A 16552-nucleotide genomic window follows, 5' to 3' on the forward strand; every position below is an offset into this window, starting at 1 on the left:
CAACCCAAACAGAACTACACCCAGGCATATAATAATCAAAATTCCAGAAATCCAATATAAGAATAGAATATTAAAAGCTGTCAGAGACAAGAAACAGATCACTTACAAGGGAACACCCATCAGAATTACAGCAGACTTCTCGCCACAAACCATCAAATCTCGAAGAGCATGGGGCGAAATAATTCAAGCTTTGAAAGATAATAACCTCCAGCCAAGATTAACATATCCTGCACAACTGTCACTAGAAATTAATGGAGAAACAAGGTGCTTCCAGGATAAAGAGGAACTAGGGGAATTTGCAACCGCCAACTCAATTCTATAGAAAATACTATAGAACATTCTAAAAAAGAAAAATACCAAGATTCCAGAAACAGTGGCAGAGAGGCCACAATGAATGGAGCAGAAAGCAAAATGAAGATGACAAACTGACAACTAATGGCAGAAAAAGAGCTCAACAGAAATGAGGCAGAGAAGGCTGGATGATAGAAACAGCTATTTTGGAGAAAACAAGATATCATAATAGCTAGTGCTGATTTAATATCATCCTGTTTTGAAATCCCATCAAGCTTTTGTTCTTCTGTCTCCATCGGTCTTAACATGTTGTATCTTATTGGATTTTATTATATGTGATAATATAAACAAAAACTTTTAAAGACAAGGAGATAATACAGAAACCATTGTTCATTTTCTGTTAGTTGGTTCTAAATACCCTGTAATACTGCCATTCTCCTGAATGGTTTTACACTGTCTTGATATGTCTGATTCTACAGTATATAAAGTTATACTCAAAGATTTCAAGGAAAGAGACACTATGGTAACTACTTTTATGTCGGGATATCTTGTGGTGAAACACTATTTTGCTTCAATGGTTATATTCTGACCTGTGCTGTTTTGTTATGTTCTCTTTTATCTCAATCTCCTTTTTTTATTATTTATTTTTTAATTTTGTCTTTTTAATTAAGGGAAAAATAAATAAAAATAGCAGGATATATTATAGTAACCCAATTTGATTTCCTATTAACTTGATTTGAAACCTGTATTGCTTTCACCATCTTGTTTTGACTGATTTTACTCTATTCTGTTTTGCTTGAATAATACCAAGTTTGAGAGTATAGGCAACAACTGTGAAGACAATAAGATTCACTATGATGCCCATTCTGGTTTGACTATTTTCTTCTTTTGAAGTCCTGTAATGTCTCCAATGTTTTGGTTTTATTGGTTTTATTCTGTACTGTTTTGTTCAATTTTATTGTAACTAATGATATAGGCAATTCTTTTTAAGATAGCAAGAGGGGCATTATAGTAACAATTGTTGGTCACCTTGTATTCTGTTTTTACATTATGTATTATGTCCATCCTTTTGATTTGACTGACTCTATTTTGTTATGTCACATTTGGTTTTACTCTCTTCAAAAAAAGTAATAAGAACTGTGGGAGTAATAAAACCCAAAATGTGTAATTGTCATTGTACAAAAGAGAAGAAAAGAAAATGCTCTAAAGGATATAACTACATGTATATTTAAGCATATAAGATCAATAACCATATTACTGAGTTTTTATTGGATCATTGAACAGAACTGTTTGCTGTCTCACTGTTTGAATGTCCACTTTATATGCTTTAATTTTGTAACTTGAACAACTATTTCTAAGATGACAATATGTAATTTATTATCTAGTGATTTCCTAATTTTTTTAATTCTGTATAACTTGTACCCTTTTTCTGTTTTTTTTTTTTGTTTTTTTTTTTTTTCTCCTTAAATAAAATTTTTTTAAAAAGTTATCTGTTTAAAACTGGTAGAGCTGGGCATGGTGGGACACATCTGTAATCCCAACATTTTGGGAGGTTGAGGCAGAAGGATTGCTATTGAGTTTGAGGCCAGTCTGAACTACATAGTAAGATGCCCTCCCCACCCGCCCAAAAAAAAAAAAAAAAAGTGGAGAGAGATTGAGGAGAGATTATAATGAAGAAATCACATTATGACAGCAAAGTTGGCAGGAATTAACTCTCAGTCTGATTTTTCTTTTTTAAATATTTGGTTAACAGAAAATAAAAGTGAGTTTACCTGAGCCTGAAGTAACTATAAACTGCTGTAATCCCAAATAAACTTCTAAATTGTCCTGAAGAACTGGGAACTGAAAACAAAGAAACAGAGTTTTTCAAATGCAAGTTTCAATGACATTTTAACATTAGAACTAAGAATCTATGGGGAGAAAGGCAGAATTAAAATTTTTTCTCTAAAAATCCTAACATGCAATTAGGAAAAAGTGACTCCTCTTCAGTGCCCCCTACCACAAATTTCTAAAGTTGAAACCACCAATTAAAATACAGAATGGGGGAGGAGGGATATCAGTTTGAATTTTTTTAAGTGAAGTAAAGGATGCTAAGGTAAGACTAACATTCCTAGAAGAAATAGCAGGTCACCAAGTGATCTATAACTTTCAGAGTTCTGAAATAGGCCCAAATCTCCCTTCAAGTGTAAGAAGCCCTCTCCTTAAAGGAAATATCAAGTGTATGCCTTGGCAAAGCACATAATAAGGTTTAAAAAAAAGGCCAAATTCTTTGGAAGTCAGTTTCTCATGTCCATGTACCAGATGTGATTGCATAACCAGAACTCATCCTTGTAAAGTTACTACATTCACTATTAAAATAAAAAGAAAACTCAACTGGGTATGGTGGCATACATCTATAATCTCAGCACTCTAGGAGGCTGAGGCAAGAGATTGAAAGTTCCAGGCCAGTCTGAATACCTTAGTAAGACTCTGTCTCAAAATTTAAAACAAAACAAAAATTTAAAAGGGGCTAGAAATGTGGCTCAGTGTGATGGCCCTGGGTTCAACTGCCAGTACCAGAAACGGAGGAGAGGGAAAACTGTATGTTCCTCTATATGTGTCTAGGACAGTCACATGGCAAAATAAAAACAGTGCTTTTAAAACTTCAGATTTTATCCAATTTTATATTTTAAACAAGGCTTCCAAAGTTTACTTAAAGTAGTTTATAAGAATACTAACACTAGCCAGGCGTGGTGGCTCATGCCTGTGATCCCAGCACTCAGGAGGCTGAGGCAGAAGGATCATTGTGAGTTCAAGATGAGACTGGGCTACAAAATGAGCTCAAGGCCAGCCTGAACTGCACAGAGAGACCTTATCTCAAAAAGACAAAAAAAAAAAATTGCTAAATTTGAGTTAAGAGTCTCAACTCAAATTATTATGGGAATTATTCTTCTTTGTTAATCTTTTTTTCTTAAAGAACAGAGGGTGGTAACAAACCAGTTAAAAAAAAAAAAGTCATGCTACAGGTGACATGCTACATGCTACAAGGAGCCATTAAGATTCTTCATTCCCCTTCAAACGGCAAGTTACCAGAGTTGAGAAGGCATGTGTAGGAAGGAGCTCCATCACTTTGGCCACTACCTCCAGGCTCTGGCGTAAGTACCGCTGCCACTCTGTCTGCTGCTGTGAGAAAACAAATTAATCAGCTCTCCTGCCCAAGCAGAAGAATCCTGCCATATTCCCTGGCAGTTTTCTCCTATGCTTCCAGTCTACTCTTAACCATAAGTTTGAATAAATGGAAAATGATGGAACCAGGTTATTTGGTACTTTTAAAAGAAAAGTCAGAAACACTTCTTAATCCAGTAATTAATTTCATAACAATCTATTTCCTGGAAGGAAAACAATTCACATAGGAAATTTCACTTTCTGCCCCTCAGTTATAGATTTACAGAGATCAACACACACCTGTGAAAGATCTAAGCACCCTCTGCATCATCCCATCTACAGGAATCAGACACACTCCATTACCAAGTGTCTGCACACACATCTCATTCAATCAGTAACACTAAAGGTGTGGGCCACAGACAGGCAGCATCAGCATCCCTGGAGCACCTGCAGCAGGGCACTCTGTGGTCCCTACTCCAGACCTCCACAATCAGATCTACCTTAACAAGGTACTTAAGAGATTCTTGTCCAAACTAAAGGTTAAGAAGTGCTAGCCTAAATTAAGAGTTAGTAAGAAGTGAAACTAAAGTTCACCAAGCCCCTACACTATGTCTCTAGCATACAGCAGCCCTTCCACATGGGTGGCTCATGTAACTGTTAACGTAAGTCAGTGTAGTCAGGTTCTATGAGGCAGATGAGGGAATTAAAGCTCAGAGAAGCTCAATACTCGGACCCCCAACTGCTCTGTGCTCAAGGCTACAATGATTCAAATCCAGGACAACTGCTTCAAGTACATGTAGTCCCACCGACAACCCAAACATATGATCCCTATGGTCCTGGATCCTGCCACATCACTGTAATTTCAAGAACAGTAGCAATACTTGAAAATCTGAAAGTATCTAATGGTCAGAGAAAAGGAACACAAGAGCTGTGATCTTCAAAACACTTTCCTTATTAACCACTCACCAGTTTAATTACTTAAAATAGCATGACCAATTTGCATTTTTTGTTAATTTTTATGATAATAAGAAATATGAAAACAACAAATTTATCAAATGTATTCAGTATAAGAACCAACTAGTTGAAATCACACTTGCCCAAGCAACACTCAGCAGAGTTTACACAAAAACAAATAAACTGTCTGAGTGACGCTCAGTGTAAACTGTGAAGTGGTTAATGCTGGACGCATGCCAGCATCAATTACACTCAATTAACAGTTTATGATCGAGTTGATAGCACATTTGTGTAGTCCTAGCACTCTGGGAGGCTGGGGCACAAGGATATCAAGTTTGAGCCCAATCAGGGCAGCTTAGTGACTAGGATCTAGTCTCAAAATAAAAAAAATTAGAAAAAGTGCTGGGGATGCAGATTAGTAAGGTCCTGGGTTTAATTCCAAGAACCACAAAAAAAATCAGTTTACAAAATACACTCAAGACAGACTTTCTCTCATCCTAAACTTATCATTTAAATACCTCTTCAACTATTTCCACCAAGATGTTCTTTGTTGCCCAGAGTAGAGAGCAGAGGTAGAAAGGTGTAACAGAAAAGGAATGGGAAGTATACAGAGTTCTACCAATTCACTTTTCATTGTATATCTGCTTTGTCTACTTACATTTTTTGTCCACATAGATACAAATGCTTTTTTTCTAATATTCTAAATGTGTAGCTCAAACCATTAAGACTACCCTGGTTTAGGAAATCTCCAGAGCAGAGGGTTACAGGCTCCAAGCCTTGGTGGCAGTGACTAACAGCTAGTTAGGGTGTGGTGCTTACATCATCATCCAGAGTCTCATCATCCAACTCCTCCAGCTGGGCCTGGTTGTATCTGAACTGGATTCGATTCAACACCTCTGTGAGCAAGAGGACCAGGGCATCTTCGTACCTATTGGGAAACAGAAATTCAACATGACGTGAAAGGAAGCATGTAGCCCAGAATTTCAAAAAGGATTCCTGAACTATGGAAAGGAATAGTACAAACAGGTTAGAGTATCACATGCAAGAAGCATCTAAATCCCCAATGCTAAGCATATGATTCAGCAAGGGTGTGTTTGAACAGAATAGGAGTAGAGGCATTTATTTAAACCATATTCCAGGCATCATGTCTGTTTTTATCTCTGATAACAAATTTTATTTTAAAATCTATTTTGCCTGATATTAGTATTGCTAGTCCAGCTCTTTTTTTTTTTGGTTGTTTGTATTGAGTTTATTTTTCCATACTTTCAAACTACCTGTGCCTGAATCTAAAGTGAGTCTACAAGAATAGTTAACAGGCAACTGGATCATAGTTTTTAAAAATCTATCCTGCAACCACTGCCTTTCAACTGGAGAATTTAATCCATTATATTTAATAAAATTATTGACAAGGAAGGATTTATTTCTGCCATGTTGTTATTTATGTTCTGTATGTCAAATGCTCCTCAGTTCCTCCATTTTTGCCTTCTTTTGTGTTAATTTTCTATTGCAGCATACTTTAGTGCAGCATTTATGCCTGTCGTTTTTTTAACCACACACACATATTTTTATTTACTTTCTTAGTGGGTATCCTGGAAATTACAAGCATTATATGTATGTATCAATTCAATCAATAATTCAATGTTTTTAACAGCTACAAGAGATAGGTGGTACCATCCATAGCTTTCTAATGAGAAAGTCACAGTTAAGAATCCAGGACTCGCTGGGCATGATGGCTCATGCGTGTAATCCCAGCACTCCGGAGGCTGAGGCAGGAGGATCTTTGCGAGTTTGAGACCAACCTGGGCTACAAAGTGAGCTCAAGGCCAGCCTGAACAGCATAATGAGACCCTGTCTCAAAAAGACAAAAAAAAAAAAAAAGAAAAGAAAAGAAAAAAGAATCCAAGACTCTCTAACTCAAAATGCTGCGTTCTCTCAACATATATACCACCAGGGAGTTTTGTGCCTACACCACCCAATATCAAACCCCAACTCTTAGTTAATTTTAAGACGACTTAGGAACAAAAAAAAGAAATGGAAAAGGCCTGGGGAAATCTTGACTCCTGTGGCAGCTAGCGGAACAGCTCTTCAGAGATCTGAGCCCTCACTGCATGGGCCCCCTTCATCTTCTGAATTTTCATAATTCCAACCTCCTTCCTTTACTAGCCTCAGGCATAGAGTTGCTTCCTATATCTATGTCACCCTAGTATTCCCTTTAGGCTTTTCTACCCCTCTAAAACCCTATTTCCTACAATGAATTTTCTGTTGAAATCAGAATTGTGGTTTCTGTTGTTCTAACAGTACCCTAATTAATATTCTACCCAATGTAATCCAGGTTGAACACCTGGGCAAGCAAAGAACCAAACCAAAAAGGTATCCAATGTCAAAACCAAATATGATTCATCTCTTCTAGGAGTTACAACTCTGGTGACAAGACTCTGGAAAGACAGTCTACGGAACACTTACAAATCCTTCTGGACTGTCTCATTTCAGGGCCTGGCAGGCACAACAGCTCATTTTCTAACTAAAAATAGAGACACTGCCCCGTTCCAACCCCATAACCCAACCACTATTTGCAAATGACTTAGTAGTAACAGACCCCAGGCTTACACTGCACTAGCAACCGGATCACAGCCCACAAAAGAATGTAGTAGCTAGGGAAAATTACTAATAGAACTAGCAATATCTATGGGGAAAACCACAGAAAGGTGAGATCAAACACTTAGGCCTGAAGCTTGTATTTCTCATTTGCTCATAACATAAATTTCTAAAGTTACAGAAGTTTCATGTTATAAATTAAGCAAAACATTCTCAAAGAAAAAAATCTACTTCAGACTAGAGAGTATACCAGAGGATAAATAATTTCTGTGATCTATAAATTGCCTTACTGAACTATGAAAGAATTTACAAACCTTTTTGTAAGAACTTTCCTAATTTTGAACTAAAATCCTTACTGTCAAAGTTGGCAACTCTAGCTGGTGGAAAAACAAAACAAAACAAATCCAGTATTACTTAAAAAATTAAACACACTAAGGAACCATTCTAAAAGCACACAGATAATCGCTCTTGTACAGCGCTTCTTACAAAGTGGAGCTTGTCAGGAATATATGAAGAGAACAAAGACTTTAATTACTTGCTACCTACCATTTTCTCTTTCTTGGTAAAAGAACACTAGGTATGAGCCTGCTTTGCAGAGAGAGATGGCCCATGAAATACTACAAGAAGTCACTGAGTGGAACTTCTTTTGTCCAACTTTACCCATTGTTCCTTTGTGCTACCTGTATGATATCTGTTTATCCACAGAGCATCCATCTTTGACTATAAGGTGACTATGGAAATGGAAGCCATGCTTTATTCCCAAGGCCAGAAGGAAAAAAACAGGTAAAAGAACCCCAAAATTACGTGGTACACAAAGAACAAGCAAATGTTGAGGATTTCTTAAAAGAAAGCCAGCCAACAGATGGCAAAGTCAAGATGACACAGATGTTAGAATTATCCATTACTATAAGATACCATTACAACATCAACGAGGTTCTTCAGAAGAAAGGAGTTGGGAATGAATTGTGTCCCTCCTTACCCCAATTTTTATGTTGAAGAACTATCTTCAGTGTGACTCTACTTAAGACACACGGCCTACAGAGAGGTAATAATGGTCAAATGAAGTGATAAGGGCAGGCTCTTAATCCAGTGAGACAGGTATCCTGACAAGAGGAAGAGATGGGAAACAACTCTCTCTTCTTCTGTGCACAGACCATGTGAGCATGTAGCAAGAAAGGAGTCATCTGCAAACCACCAAAAGAGCTCTCAGCAGAAAGTAAAACTGCTAGTACCTTTATCTGGAACTTCTAAAACCAGAACTGTGAGAATACAGTATAAAATTGTTATTTAAACCGCACAGCTGGGTATGAGAAAGCAGGCCCGCTGACAAGCAGTGGCCTGCACCAGACCTGTGGTGCCTAGTGACACAAAGGCATGATCATCCACTAACTCCAAGCCATCTCTACATTCTGGTTCCTCTTGGTACAGGGCAGCAGAGGGGCAGACTAACTAACAAACCAGATCCTAGATAAGGAATATGCCTAGGGAGAGAAGTTAACTCTGGAAAGGCAGCAGACCCAAGGAAAAAGTACAGACCTGGCCAGCAATGTCAGGAACTCAAATACTACCCTCCCAAAGTGACTGGTTAAGAGAGAATTACAGGCAACCACTGCAGAGAGGCCCTCCTGAGAATGAGTTTAGTCTGAGGACACAGGCCCTGCCTTTTATAGAAAACAGCCAGACTCAATGAATGTTGACATTTAATCCAACAGTCTTTCCCACCCATCAACAGGAGCAAGGACACACTTTGGATGGACACAGTCTGGGGAGAATAAATAGCCCTCTGGTATAGGCAAGGCACCTCAAAAACCCAAGAACAGGAATTCAGAAGAAACGAATAAATTCTTAAATATATATGAATTACCAAAACAAAACCCAAAAGACTTAGACAAACTTAAATAATTCGATAAAAGATAATGAAATTGAAGCAGCTGAAGGAAAACAAGACAAAAAAAAAAAAAAAAAAAAAAAAACTACCAAGGAAAGTGCAGGTCCAGAGGGATTCACTGCTGAATTCTATGAAAACTTCAGGGAAGATCTAACACCAATACTCTTAAAGCTCCTTAATGAAACTAAAAGGAAAGAAGCACTGCCAAAGTCACCCCTGGAAGCTATCATTCCTATCCAAAACCATACAAGATCCAACTAAAAAACAGAACTATGACCAATTTCTTTAATGAACACAGAAAAAGTACAAAAAAAACGCAACAAGATACTTGCAAACAGAATGCAACAAATCATCAAAAAGATCACACATTATGACCAAGTAGACTTCATCCCAGGAATGCAAGGATGGTTCAACATAAGCAAATCGACAAATATATCACATAAACATAAGGACAAAAATCAAATGATCATCTCAACAGGCAGAAAAGGCCCTTAAAAAGTCCAACATCCTTTCATGATAAACTCAATGAAGAAAGAATGAAAGGACCTTATGTCAACTTGAGAAAAGCCATTTATGATAAACATACTGCCAACAACCATATTAAATGAGGAAAAACTGAAAGCTTTCCCTCTAAAATCAGTAACAAGACAAGGATGTTCACTGCCACCCCTCCTGTTCAACATAGTACTCAAAACATTAGCATGAGCTATTAGTCAAGAAAAATAAAAGAGGTATGTATCAAAAAGAAAGAAATCAAGTTATTATTTGCAGATGACGATCCTCTACACAGAAAATTCCCAAAACCCACGAAAAAACTGTCAAAATTGATAACAAAATTCAGTAATGTAGCAGGATACAAAACCAACAGTGTTTCTGTGCAATAGTAATGAACCCACTGAGACATAAATAGGGGGGAAATAGCTTTCACAATAGCACCAAGAAAAACTACGTATTTAGGAATTAATCTAACTAGGAAAGTGAAAGCCTTCTATGATGCAAACTACAGTACCCTAAAAAAGGAAATTGAAGAAAAATACACCCTGTTCCTGGATAGGCAGGACCAATATAGTAAAAATAAACATACTTCCAAAATTGATAGACAGATTTAATGCAATCCCAAACAAAATGGCCACAGTATTCTTCATAGAACTAGAGAAACCTATCCTAAAATCTATATGGAACCAGAAAAGATCCAGAATAGCAAAAGCAATCCTGAGTAACAAAAGCAAAATGGGAGACATCACAATACCTGACTTAAAGTTATACTACAAAGCTACCCTGATAAAAACAGCATACAATTGGCATAAAAAGAGACATGAGAATCAACGGAACAGGACAAAGCATATTCAATTTTTTGATCTTTGACAAATGGACCAAAAACATCAAATGGGGGAAAGTTAGCTTGTTTCACAAATGGTGCTGGGAAAACTGGCTATCCACATGCAGATTAAATCTAGATTCATCTCTCTCATAGTGTACTCAACGAAAATCAAAATAGATCAAAGAACTAAATGTTAAAACAGAAACACTTCATCTGTTGAAAAATAAAATGGTAAAACTCTTGAAGTTAGAAGCCTAGACAAGGACTTTCTGAACAAAGTCCCAGCTGCACAGGAAGTAATACTAAAAATCAACAAATGGGATCATAATCAAGTTAAAAAGCCTCTGCAGAGCAAAGGAAATAACCAACAGAATGAAAAGAAACCCTACAGGATAGGACAATATTTTTGCCAGCTATTCCTGAGACAGAGGGATAATATCTAGAATATAGTTTAAAAAATTAGACCTCCTCCCAAAATAAAACACCCAATCAAAAAATGAGCAAGTGAAATGACTAGACACTTCACAGAAGAAGCAGTTCAAGTGGCCAATAAAGAAATGCTCCACATTGCTGTCCATTAGAAAAATACAAATTAAACACTGAGATTCCATCTTAACCCAGAAAAGAATGGCCACCACAAGAAATCTAATAATAACATGCTGGCAAGGATGCAGGGGAAAAAGGAAGCCTTCTATATTGTTTGTGGGAATGTAAATATGGAAATCAACAGATGAATGGACAAAGAAAATGTGATATTGACACAGAATGGAGTACTGCTGTGCCATAAAGAAAGAAAAACTTGAGTCCTCTGTAGGAAAATGAATGCACCTTGAGACCACATATTCAGTGAAACAAATCAAGCTTAAATACCATAGTTTCTCCTATATGAGAAACCTAAATTATAAACAAAGAGCAAAATAAAAGATGGAAGCACTTGGGAGGCTGAGGCAGGAGGATCGTTGAGTTTGAAACCAGCCTAGGCTACAAAGTGAGCTCAAAGCCAGCCTGAACTGCACAGCGAGACCCCATCTCAAAAAGACAAAAAATTAATTAATTAATTAATTAATTAATTAAAAAATAAAAGATGGATAATAGGAAGTAGAGAGACAGATGTTTGTCAAAGGGCAACCTGATCAAGAGATGGAGGGAGGAAGTAGAAGGGGTGGTTAAGCAGACAAAACAATAAAGATAGTATGCACATCTACTACTCCATAAAGGGAATATAAACAGTATGTACTACAAACATGTACGACTAAAAATAAAACATATACCCAGACTTATTTTGCCATTATTACTGTGAGCTGACTAATAGTGCAAATGATATCAGAAAGAAACAAGGAACTTCAAGAATGAAGGAAAAGCAAGAAAACTGGCAAAAGTCAGAATAAATAAAACATACTTTTATTTTTTTCAATCTTCAATCTTTAAAATATGGATAGGGATCAAAGTAAAATATTACAAAACTGTGTAATGGGGTTGTATGCAAAATATACAACAACCACAATGTAAAAAAGGAAATAAATCTGTATAGTCCTAAGGTTTCTGTATCATACCAGGATAAAATGTTCATATAAAAAGTATGTGAGCAGCCAATAAAAATAAACCCACACAAAGAGCTACAATTAGCCAAACATGGTTGTGTACACCTATAATCCCAGCATTCTGGGAGGCTGAAAAAGGATCGTAAGATCAAAAACAGCCCGGCCAACTCAGCAAGACTCTATCCCAAAATAATAAATGAGATAACTAAAACTCGACACAGATAAATTAAATCTGGAGAATTCTCTTTTTTCTCAGTAACTGATAGAACAAGTAGGATAAAAAAAGACACGCACAATATTATCAACCAGTCTAATCTGAAATTCACAGAACACTCCACCCAACAATAGAATTATTCACTTTTTTCAAGTACACAATAAACAATCTATAAAAAGACTAGGTTATGAAATAAACAAATTTAAAAGAACCAACAGCATACAAACTATGTTTATAGTTCACAACAAAATGAACTAGAAATCAACAAAAAACATGGAAAATTCATAAATATTTTATATCAAATAAAATGCAACACACTGCATTTTATTTTGGTTTTGGTTATTTGGTGTTGGACAAGCCAGGTGTGCTGGTGTGTAATCCTAGCACTTGGGTGGCTGGGGCAGGAGAATCACCATGAGTTTGAGGCCAGCCTGAGCGTCATAATGAGCTCATGGCCAACCTGAACTTCATAGCAAGACCCTGTCTCTAAATAAATTCATTAATTAGAATAAAATAAAATAAAATCTGGATAAAGTTAAATCAGTATTTACAAGGAAATTTATACTATTAGATGTTATGTACACAATGAAGATAAACCATATGGATCTCACAAGTATGAGTCAGATAAAATTACCCACGCTGAGGCAAGTAAACAGTAGTGCCCAATAAATATATGATGAATAAACAAATGAATAAGCACATAGCCAATAAACAAAATTCCAAGCCAGTTAACTCTGAAGGACTGGTATATAACCCTGGGGAGTTTTTTCAACTCAGTGAAATAAGCAGAATCATTTACGACTCTCTGGAGTACTCTGGAACATGACTTCTAACAGGAGGAAGACATACTTCTAATCCTAGTTAACACATTTTATTAACTGTATCAAAAGTCATGTGCAACAAGAGCACTTCCTTATTGCAGAAAGATCCTTTAAAAAAGAGATTTTTTTCTCATGCTTACTCATACTTGTTTACAGTGTAATCTAATGTCACTCACAGTCCTTATGCAGGTCTGTGGCCAGTATTTTTGTTACAAGAGTTCACAGGACATGACCCAAAGACTTTACAATGCCTTCCAAGCTCAGGTTTCCTCATCTTCCTGCAATAGTAAGTTTCTACACAGGTGACTCCCTTCACACTAATGAGCACAGACAGAAGAATGTGAGAGAAAATGGGCAAGAGAACCAATACTAAGTGAACACCAACTATCAGCCAAGGTACTGCACACTAGCAGAGAAATGGCTCATTCCATTTTCTCAGGACCTCTGAGGAATACACAAACCATCCCCTCAAAGTACAAATGAGGGAAACAAAGCTGAAGTACAGGCCTTTCCATAGCAGCATCTCAAAATGGCAACTGGGACACTCTTTCCCACTAGCAACACTGCTCAGTAGGGTGTGTTATGGAACATTTATCCCATTAACAATGGAATATAATTCTCTACAGTCCCCACTAGCTCCAACCTAGAACCTCTTGAACACTCTCACAGTGTAAGAAATAGGCAGAGCTTCGATTTCCAAGTTCCTAAGACCAAAAATAAATTCAAGAACATTTGTGTTTCTAAATGTGTAGCCTGCAATGTCTACCCCTTTGTTGTCATAAATGTTGTAAAACTTTGAAACCACAAGGGACAGGAACTGAGTACACAGCCTCTGTCACTTAACCACACCTACGTTTCCCAGTTAAGACACCAAGAAAACATTGACTACTTCCTGCAAGATCAGCTGCTTCTGAAATTCTGGCTTAAGCCACAAATGTGATTTCAAAAACACCCTTATATATTTCATCAGTGAAAAACATTTGGTCACACTTACATGCTCTGAGTTAAAATAAATGTAGTAATCACTAGTAGCCAATCCAGTTGCTCCTACAAAATAGCATCTTTGCTATACTAAAGCCCTCATAACACAGAGCAGGGATTGTCAAACTTTCAAAGCTCCAATTCAAGAGAAGACAGTTCTATTGTTTTCTTTGGGCATAAGTCTTCTTTGTAGTCTGCCTTTAGACCACTAGAGACTCTCTGACAGGGCAAGCAGTTCCCAGATGGTGGCAACCACTTAGCATAAACCACAAACTAGTGTTGTGGGTTTTTGTTTTATTTTTTTAAAAAAAGCAAAAGAAAGTACTGCATGTATATATGCGAGTGTATTTTAAAAAGTCAAGTCATGAAAAATAAACTTTTGTTTAGAATGATAATCAAATGACCAATGAGAAAATTTTCTAGTATTTAAACTGATCAGCCAGAATCCCTGACAACTGTGGGATCCAATGACACTAAGTGGGCTAAAAGGCTTTGTACCTGTTCAGGGGTCCCTTAACTCCATGGTCACCACCATCAGTCAAGTGGAAACAACATTTGCCATTACTTGTCATCATGATTACTGTGACCATTAACTGAATGTTAAATATAATTTAGATACTGTGCCAGGTGTTTTATATATGCAATTTCCTCGAAACTTATAGTTATGCTGCAAGAGAAATATTAGTACTCTGTCAATCATAAAAGAGGAAATGTAATCCGCACATAAGCTGACTAAAAGGAACACTGCTACTACAAAGCAGAAAAGGAACTCTATCATTCTATTCTATTCCACTGCTCCATCTATTGGTACAATAATCTGCACATGGTAACAATAATCTACACATTTAACAATAATAATCTGCTAATGTAAGTTTTCTCAATGAAACCATACTGTTCCAAACTCTTTATTATGCTTAAAAAGCATTTTTTAACCATGTTTCCATTTTATTCTCTCAATAAGCCTGAGAAGTATAAAAGAATATCTACAACTAACTAAAGAAAAATCAGGCACAATCCCAGAATCAATGGACGTGGCAGTTCAGCAGAAAAAGACATTAGGCAGAAGCAGCTTTTCTTTGAGGAATTTCATTCAAAATCAGTTAAAATTGGCCACTTTACTTAAAACAGGATCTACTATTGTATAGGTTCTGAAGCGTGGATGTACTACATTTATACCACATCTGACCTGTTAACACAGAAGCTACCCTACAATCAAAAAAATGTTTGTGAACAAACGGTTAAATGCTTAAACTTGGAGGCAATAATTCGCTTAAAATTTTTAAAACTCAGAAAGGATTTCAGAGATTCAGTCCATTCGCTCACCCCACATGGAGTTTCTCTCCACCTTCCTTCCATCTGGCTCGTTTCTGGGGAAGAGGCATTCACTGAACTCTCCTGCTCATCACTGGTGCCATTTACTGAGCAATGACAATGTGACAATGTGCTAAATCCATTATTGTTAGTTCATTTAGTGCCAATGACTATCATCATCATCCCCATTTACCAAATGAGGAAACAGAAGCTTCCTCTGTTTCATCCAAGTGATTTACCCAAGTACCGTATCTGCAAGCAGAAACCACAAAACCAGATCCAAACTTAGGGCTGCCTGATTTTCCATGATGGCATCCACATAGTACAGCCACCTTCATACACTGGCCAGTTTTCACACACAGTGACCATCCAATCTGAAACTGTTCTTACCAATATTGTGCAAAGATGCAAGAACTGTAACTACCCAGCTACTTGGGAAGCTGAGGCAAAAGGATCCCAAATTCAGTGCCAACCTGGGTAACATAGCAAGACCCTGTCTCAAAATTTTAAAAAATTAAAAGGAGATATAGCTCAGTGATAAAGTGCTTGACTAGCATGCACAAAGCCCTGTAACTAACACACACGCACATGCAATATTCTGTGGGCACTCCCTTAAGGCAGTATAGTATCCAGTGCTAGATCACCTAGTTTGAAATCTCCTATTATGACTATTTGCATGAGCAAGAAATAGAAGAATCAGGTTTAATTCAATAGGAAACTATTTTATCCTGTTATAAGGAACAATCTAAATAATTCTCTAGCTTCCCTTAATCTTAAGCTAACTTTAGAAGTCACACACACAGTGATATGAGTGGTATGTTACTAGTCTCCCACTGACTCCACTGTAGGTGATACTTCTAACTGAAGCCATCTATCAGATTTAAAAATGTTCTCCAGCAAATGCTATCTCTGCCTGTTCTTCAGAGGAAAGCTGCTTTTCTCTATCTCCCGCCCCCCCCCCCCCATGAGGGTCAAAGAAGCCTTTTACTGCTTTCTGGGGAAAAGACAGATGCTTTTTGTATCCTAGTAATCAATTGCAGAATTAACTATTCTTGGGCAAAGGAAATAGAAGGACATGAATAATAAGACTTTCTAATCATTAACTTTTCTTTAGATTTATAAAAACTGAAACATCCATTGACCTATAAATAACAATACTCATCTCCTTCAGAAAAGCAAACTGTGCAAAATTTCTAACTACCTAAATTTGGAATTACATTGGTACTCACCTACCTGCTATGTCTCCCTGCAACTCTCTATTTAACCATTTATCACTATTTAAATACAGAGTAACCAAAACTTGCATATTTTTCATTAATGTTTATAATATAAAAGGAAATATAAAAATGATAGTGTTTGGTTTTGTTTTGTTTTCATTTTCTGAGAGGCTCACTATGTAGCCCAGATTGGCCCCATACTCACAGTGATCTTCTGCTTCAGCCTCCCAAGTGCTGGACTGTAGGCGTGCACCACCACGCCAGGCCAAGAATG

The 16552-nt window shown here is 36.9% G+C and overlaps 1 protein-coding gene across 3 annotated transcripts in view; it reads right to left on the reverse strand.

Annotated features, from left to right (window-relative positions):
• The window catches only part of Xpo6 (exportin 6), a 140813-nt gene that overhangs the window by 36062 nt on the left and 88199 nt on the right, over positions 1 to 16552 (reverse strand). For 2 of the 3 annotated variants that reach the window (XR_010039888.1, XM_003478218.5), the window contains exons 10-12: positions 5209 to 5317; positions 3361 to 3453; positions 2064 to 2133 (exon numbers count right to left, since the gene is read on the reverse strand). Coding sequence is in view for 2 of the 3 variants with exons in the window: in XM_003478218.5 (XP_003478266.2) it covers positions 2064 to 2133; positions 3361 to 3453; positions 5209 to 5317 (272 nt within the window). In the remaining variant the exon portion in view is untranslated. The remainder of the gene's footprint in view (positions 1 to 2063; positions 2134 to 3360; positions 3454 to 5208; positions 5318 to 16552) is intronic. The other variant, XM_005007543.4, reaches the window with a different exon arrangement.

This window comes from Cavia porcellus, unplaced genomic scaffold (assembly GCF_034190915.1).
Source record: "Cavia porcellus strain 051 isolate PalLab524CR breed Dunkin Hartley unplaced genomic scaffold, mCavPor4.1 scaffold_16, whole genome shotgun sequence".
Taxonomy (NCBI): Eukaryota; Metazoa; Chordata; class Mammalia; order Rodentia; family Caviidae; genus Cavia; species Cavia porcellus.